The 6,606-nt window shown below is 41.1% G+C and overlaps 1 protein-coding gene across 1 annotated transcript; it reads right to left on the minus strand.

Moving 5' to 3' along the window:
* Nucleotides 1–760: 760 nt before the first annotated feature.
* Nucleotides 761–5,794, minus strand: LOC142377161 (G-protein coupled receptor 61-like). The gene is made up of 2 exons (XM_075460994.1): nucleotides 5,607–5,794; nucleotides 761–4,180 (listed from the first exon to the last, which is right to left on the minus strand). The coding sequence occupies exon 2, from the start codon at nucleotides 3,984–3,986 to the stop codon at nucleotides 2,583–2,585; it is 1,404 nt and encodes a 467-aa protein (XP_075317109.1). The 5' UTR covers nucleotides 3,987–4,180; nucleotides 5,607–5,794; the 3' UTR covers nucleotides 761–2,582.
* Nucleotides 5,795–6,606: the final 812 nt, after the last annotated feature.

Below are 6,606 nucleotides of genomic sequence, written 5' to 3' on the forward strand. Positions count from 1 at the left end.
TATAGTATCAGAACACAGTGCTTAAAAATAAGCTATACAGACCACGGATGTTAAAGCTGCAGTCTGCAACTCTTTTTCAAGCATAATCCCTGGAACTGTCCGGGGATTCTGAAAGTAGTACATTAAATACCCCAATACAAAAAAAAAAATTTGTTCTCTAGGTCACCTATATGTCCCGCTAGGTCCCTCCAAAGCCAGCAGGTTTGTTTACAAAATTGCAGACCGGACCGGTAAAAGGTAACCAATCAGGTTACGAGCTGGGCTCTGCTGCCTGTCAATCACCGATTGTGCACGTGCGATACAAGGTAGGCTCGTCCCCACGCTTATTTATCTGGACTATTGAACTTCATTACGGGCTAGTCTACTTACTGTGTCTTCCATGATCGCAAATGACAGGTGAGGTGATGAATGAGGAGTCGTGTACGCGCATCTGGCGTGCACGTAGACGTGCACGAGTTCTCATGTGTTTTGATGGGGCGGGACAGGAAATTGAATAACTTTTTATTTTTCAGTTAAAAAATAAGCATTTCTTGCATTTTGCGACTACGGAAGTCACCGTTTTCAACTTCAAGCGTTCTGATAGATCATGTAAACTCTTAAAATGCCAAAAATTAGGACTTTATGTATGACAACAACAAATCCTGCAGACTGCAGCTTTAAGTAAATAATCATAATATGTGTGGCTTAGTGGATAAAATTAGGAGCTTGCATCCAAAATGTTTTGCAAACATAGAAACTCTTTATTACAACAATGTCTCTCACTCAGGTTTAAGCCATATTTTTGCTTTTCCGCGTTTGTTTTTTTTTTTGTTTATTTTTCCCAAAGCACATTCATATCATTGCAGTGCGGTGGAAGTCATTCTTTATTTTAATCACAGCATTAAAAAAACGATCTCTGATCAAATGCAAACCCTTACAACAAATGTTCAACATCATTCACAGTTTGGGAGATTTAGATGAGATGACAAGAAGGTGTCAAGCTCAGCAAGCTATTGATTTTTGATTGCCATTTTCACAAAAACACCCTCTGAGAAAAATATTTTAAAAACCCTGTTTTACGCAATTTATAAGAAAGACGCTTTGTGTCAGTCGGCCATGTTCATATATACATATATATGTTTCATCCTATGTATCCCCAACAGTTTGCTATAAAATACCACTTCAACACATCATCAAGCTGAAAAACTTTACAAAGTCTGCCCCTTTAGTTCTAATAAAACCTTAACACGCAATGTCTCTCTGTTTTAGTCTCCTCGTAATATTGATAGTTTGCAGAAAACATTCCTGACGGAACAAGCATGAGTATGAGATTTTATTTTCCGCAGGTACCATAAAAACCCTGTTGAGCAAGGTAATCAAATCGATTTACATGAATTCTTTTTCAGGATAAAAAAAAAAATCCCCACAGCCGGAAAACACAATGAAATCAGTTACTGCATACTTGTAAAAAAAAAAAAAAAAAAAAAGAAAGGTCATGAATTAAGTCACAAATCGCAAACATTCACCAATAGAAAAGAAAAATGCACGCACTGAGTATCATACACAACCCAAACTTACAGTTTTACAAAACATAACACACAGTTAAGTACATTAAACAATGTGAGGAGTAGAATCGCATTGTAATCTGATGCAGTGCATCAAGAGAATACTGTTTTTTAAGATCTATATCCAAATACACTGATAAATACACCACGTGGCAGAGAGCTTGATGACCCTAAAGTGGAGTTATGGAGTCAGTCTTCCCCATAAACCGTGTCCCATTGGCCCAAGCCTGCTTTTAGAAGATTAAAGAAGGATGTGTTTGGAAAGAAAGCTTTATCTGTAAACAACTTGCAGCAATTCCATGAGAGATGAGGCTGTACACATCCTAATTTAATGTAATAAGATTGGAATAAAGATTAGAACTGGCACTGTCAGCTGATGAAAGCTGAACAACTTATCAACACTAGTCATTTTCTGTATTTTATTGCTGTCAGAATTTAACTTTACTTAGAAATGACTGACTTGCCAGAGTGTCAGACATGAAAAATGTTTGTGTGTAGAACTTTTTAATCCTCATTACTTAAAGCTGATGGCGGTTAACCTAAAAAGGTAACCAGAACATAACGGCACAATAATGCAGTTATTTTAGAGGAGGTGTTGATGTGTGTCCCCTAATATGAGTTCAAAAGGGATGTCCCAAGACATTTGATTTAGAAAAATAACGTTCAGTTCTCGTTAAAAAAATCAAACCCCTCATTAAAGTTATGTATATACTTTTACATGTTATAGCCATATGAAATCGCTGAGTCATTTACTGCGCGGAGTGGAGTGATTGTGTGAAAATTGGCCTTTTTTTAGATGTCGGTTAAATTTTCACAAGCAACACTTAAAATACATCCCAACTGTATCGCACTGACTGTGTTTCATGATTGGGGTGAAAACCTGATGAGGCAAAGTGCAGGGATTCATGGATGCATTTAAAAGTCTTTCAAATAAACTGAGCAACCTGGTGAACAGCTTTTAACAGAAGTGTAAATTCATTTTCCTGAAACACTTTGTATCTTCAGATGTATTTTCTAGAATATAAAGACATCAAAAACTTAATTGTCTGCATATACGTGGTTGTTTTTCGCCTGTTCATTCTCAATGAAGTCTGAAGTCTCTTCTGCAATTTGTCCAGGTATACGGAAATCAATGGGTATGGGCTGTGCAGGCTCAGCTGGCTGGGACTGAGTCACAGGGCAGCATGCTTCCCCCTTTGGACTGGAAGTGCTGCGAGAGTTTTGAGGATCCAGGTTGCAACCGGTACCCTGTAGAAACTGGAGAAAATTCTCCTCTATGGATCCTTCACGACTTGGCAGTCTGTCCTCCACTTCGAACCCTGCCCTGCGAAACAAACAAGGCAGATGTTTGCCCAGCTCCTCTCGGATCTGTCTGTTGAGACAGCCGTAGAAGAAGGGGTTGGAGGTGAAGCAGAAGTAGCCAATCCAGGTGACCACCTCCTCCAGAGAGGCCAGTGCAGCAGGTGGGCTGGCAGCCAGTGCTGAATACAGGTGGAAAGTAAAGTAAGGTAGCCAGCAACAAAGGAATTGTCCACCAACAGCTGCCAACACTGCTGCCGCCTTTCCTCCTCCAAAGGAACGCTGTGGAGTTGCTCTATCTGTCCCTGTCCCTGTCCCAGAACTGGTTACCATAGTGGAACGGCTGCTGAGTGACTCTGAACGCTGGCGACGAGGTGTATCCATCCAAGTAGGCAGTGGTCCGTGGTGCATGGCAGCTACCCGAGCCACTTTGAACATGTTGCAGTAGACAACTAGAATGACTAGTAGAGGACACAGGAAATATACCAGAGTGAAGAGGACCATGAAGGCTAAACGGTTTGACCCTCCCCCGGTCCAGTGCAGGGAGCAGCGCCTGTGACCCTGAGCAGGGGGAGATGGAACAGCTCCTCCACCTCCTCCCCCAACACCACTATTCTCCAAAAGAGGAGCTCTTCCACCTTGCAGGAACCACGCAAGCAGCGGCAGGGCAGACATAGCCAGAGCTTTGACCCATATCCCCACCAGCACTGAAGTCACCAGGCCAACAGTCATCTTTACCTCATAGCGCATGGGATGTATGATGTAGTAATAACGTTCCACATTGATGACAGAAATAGAGAGGATGGCAGCACTGACTAGGCACACACTGAGAAAGAGGTAGCTCCTGCACAGAGCCTCACCGAAGAAGGCTCGGCTTGAGAGCATGCCAAGTGGCATCAGCACCAGGGCTGCCAGCAGGTCCACCAAGCACAGGTGGAAGACAAAGGCAAACTTGTGGAGCTGTGGGGCCTTGGCAATGACCGCCATGACAGCCGCATTACCCACCACAGCCACCAGATCCATGAGCAGCATCGCCAGCAGGGCTAGCGACTGGGACAGAGCCCATCCCTCGGGGAGAGAGGAGGCAGACATGTTGGATGTGGACTGTGGAGGTGTGTGGGAGGAGTTCCACGTCGGCTCCATTTAAGGGTGGGATGAGGCAGGCAGGCAGGATCAGTCACAGGCCCATCACCCATCCTTCAAGGCAAGGAAGAGCGGCCAGAAAACAGTGGATTGAAATTTAGGTCAAAAGTTGCCTTGTGGTCCAGAGGTTGATGCTGTGATGGTCTATGATTCCTGTCCAATCAGAAAATATCTGCCATCGCTCACAACCTTCCCTAAAATAAAGAAAGAAGAACAGAGAAAAATAAACTATGAGTGTCTGTGTGTATGTTTGTATTCATACCAATGAAAACATCTTATTTGCAACTCTTGATAAAAAATAACAAATCCTCTCATTCAGCTTCTCTTACTGTGTTAAGCTTTAATCGCTTGGATCAAGTTTTATAAAACCCTCTTTTGCATCTGAAATCTCTGTCAAGGCAGTCTGATTGATAAAGTAATCCAGAGATAGACCTAATACCAATTAACTCAATTGGGGATGGACTGTTCATTTTCAGCAACATGGAGAAACCGAGTCATTATAAATATGATGGTTTAAAAATATAACGATCAAAGATAAATGTAGTTTGGTCAAGCATATATATATATTTAAGCATATATATATATTCTTACGTACAGTTCTGGGGAACGGGCTTCCAAAATCTGAATTTTTGTGGAAGAATAAAACCAAACAAACTATCAGTTATATAAATATATATTTATATATATATTTATATAAATGTACTCTTCAAGCAAACATCCTTCGCATGCATGAATGCAAGCTAATTCACCAAAACTAATCCTGTCACCGAACAGGTGATAGCCTTCTTCCACAACATCAGATCCTGCTCTTGTTTGATAGTTTTTTTGGTTTTATTCTCCCACAAAAATGCAGATTTTGGAAGCCTGTTCCGCAGAACTGTACGTAATTCTGAGAATCAGTGTATTCTATGGTGTTCCTCGTCTACAATCTCCAGCAGAGGATGTCTGCCACGATGGAAATCCTGACCCCTTAGTATGAGCGAATTCTGTGTTTTGAATGGAAAACCTGAAGGTGTTTAAATCTTGCAGAGGATGTGTGCATGGCTATAACAGACAAGGAACGTATAGGGTTTACTGCTGCTGTCCCTGTAAATTCTGTCTGCCACAGATGTACCAGAACCCTGGGATGCTCTCTCTTCTGCTTACAAATATGATAACTCAAATCTGCGTATAAATCAAGCTTCAACCTCTTGCATCATCTATGAATGACTGCTCTCACTGAGTAGCGTCTGTATATAACATATTGGGGTACTCCCAGTTCAGTTGAACCCTCCTGGCTGATTTGGTCATGTCTTACCACCTACTCATTAATATGTTAATCATTAATGTATTAATCACATTAACTATTTATACATGAATGTAATCAAAGTAGATGTATCTGTTTCAATCAGCACAACATAGGGAGCAGATTAGGAGGAGGAAGGAGAGAGCAAGCGAGAGAAATTGGTGAGAATCTGACATTATGGTGGAAAGAAAACAGAAGAAGAACAAGAAAGACAGCATTGTGTACCTGAAAGAGTGTATTTCCTAATGCAGCTGTCTGCTGCTTTGGTCTCTGAGGATGAAAAACCTGATTTTGCTCCCACTGCTGAGGTTCACAGTGGAAATCAATCACTGTACCTTGTAAATGCTGTTGAGGCACTTCTCACGGTAAGAGCCTGCCTCTTTTCCCATCCCTTGATCTTCCTTGTGCATCCTTCCACCCGGGCGACTACAGCTGTGGAGGCAGGGATTTTTCTGAAACGATGCTGATGTAAATGCTCGCAAAGAAGACACCAGCTCACTCTCTGCTTTCCCCCTCCACTCACACACAGTGACCGCAGAGATGGAGCAGGAGGCAGCGAGAAATCAGGACCAGAGCTGCTTGCTCTACTGGGTCCTAGAGTCCCGGCTGTTTGTCAAATTTTATCTTCAAAAATGGGACCCTGTGTTAATTCCTAATTATGTTCATCATTGATGTCATGATAGTTGGGGAGGATTTATAACATTAATTCAAGGGATACATATGCAATTCTGTTGGATGCAATGAGTTTGCTAAATGTCTTCTCTTGAGCACAGACCTCGGTGTTTGAGGGTATTGATAAGAGTTTAACCAACTCCACCAGCCACCAGCTGCCCTTCAGAAAAAACTTCCAAAACAAACAGAGCTGAATTAAATTGAAAAAAAACAACACATATACAAAATATTTTAACCCATAATCTTAAGAAAACAGGTTTTGTTATTTTGAGTTAAATAAATAATTAACCTTTGCTAAACTACAATTATTCTCATACAAATGCTTAGTTTTCTCAAGATCATTATTAAAAAAATAATAAAAATAGTTGTTGACATACGTATCAATTTGTTAACAGTATAATATGTAATACCACTAATATGCTAGTTACCTTGTTAGCAAACAGGTTTGACCCTAACAAGATCTAAACTGCATGCCGACAGCTTACAAAGTAACGATAAAGCATGTTTGATTGCTGAGGCGGAATTCATTTGAAGTCAGAGCCAATATTGGCCCAATTCTGACAAGCTTTACACGTTTTAAACATGCACATAAAAAAAAAAAAAATTTATGATCAAAGTATATTGTCTCATCCTCTGGTGCTCCATGTGGTGAAATGTGACATT

Source organism: Odontesthes bonariensis, chromosome 3 (genome assembly GCF_027942865.1).
Source record: "Odontesthes bonariensis isolate fOdoBon6 chromosome 3, fOdoBon6.hap1, whole genome shotgun sequence".
In the NCBI taxonomy this organism is placed as follows: Eukaryota; Metazoa; Chordata; class Actinopteri; order Atheriniformes; family Atherinopsidae; genus Odontesthes; species Odontesthes bonariensis.

Excerpts from the sequence above, each read along its gene's own strand:
- LOC142377161 (XM_075460994.1), bottom strand. The coding sequence starts at position 3,986 with ATGGAGCCGACGTGGAACTCCTCCCACACACCTCCACAGTCCACATCC.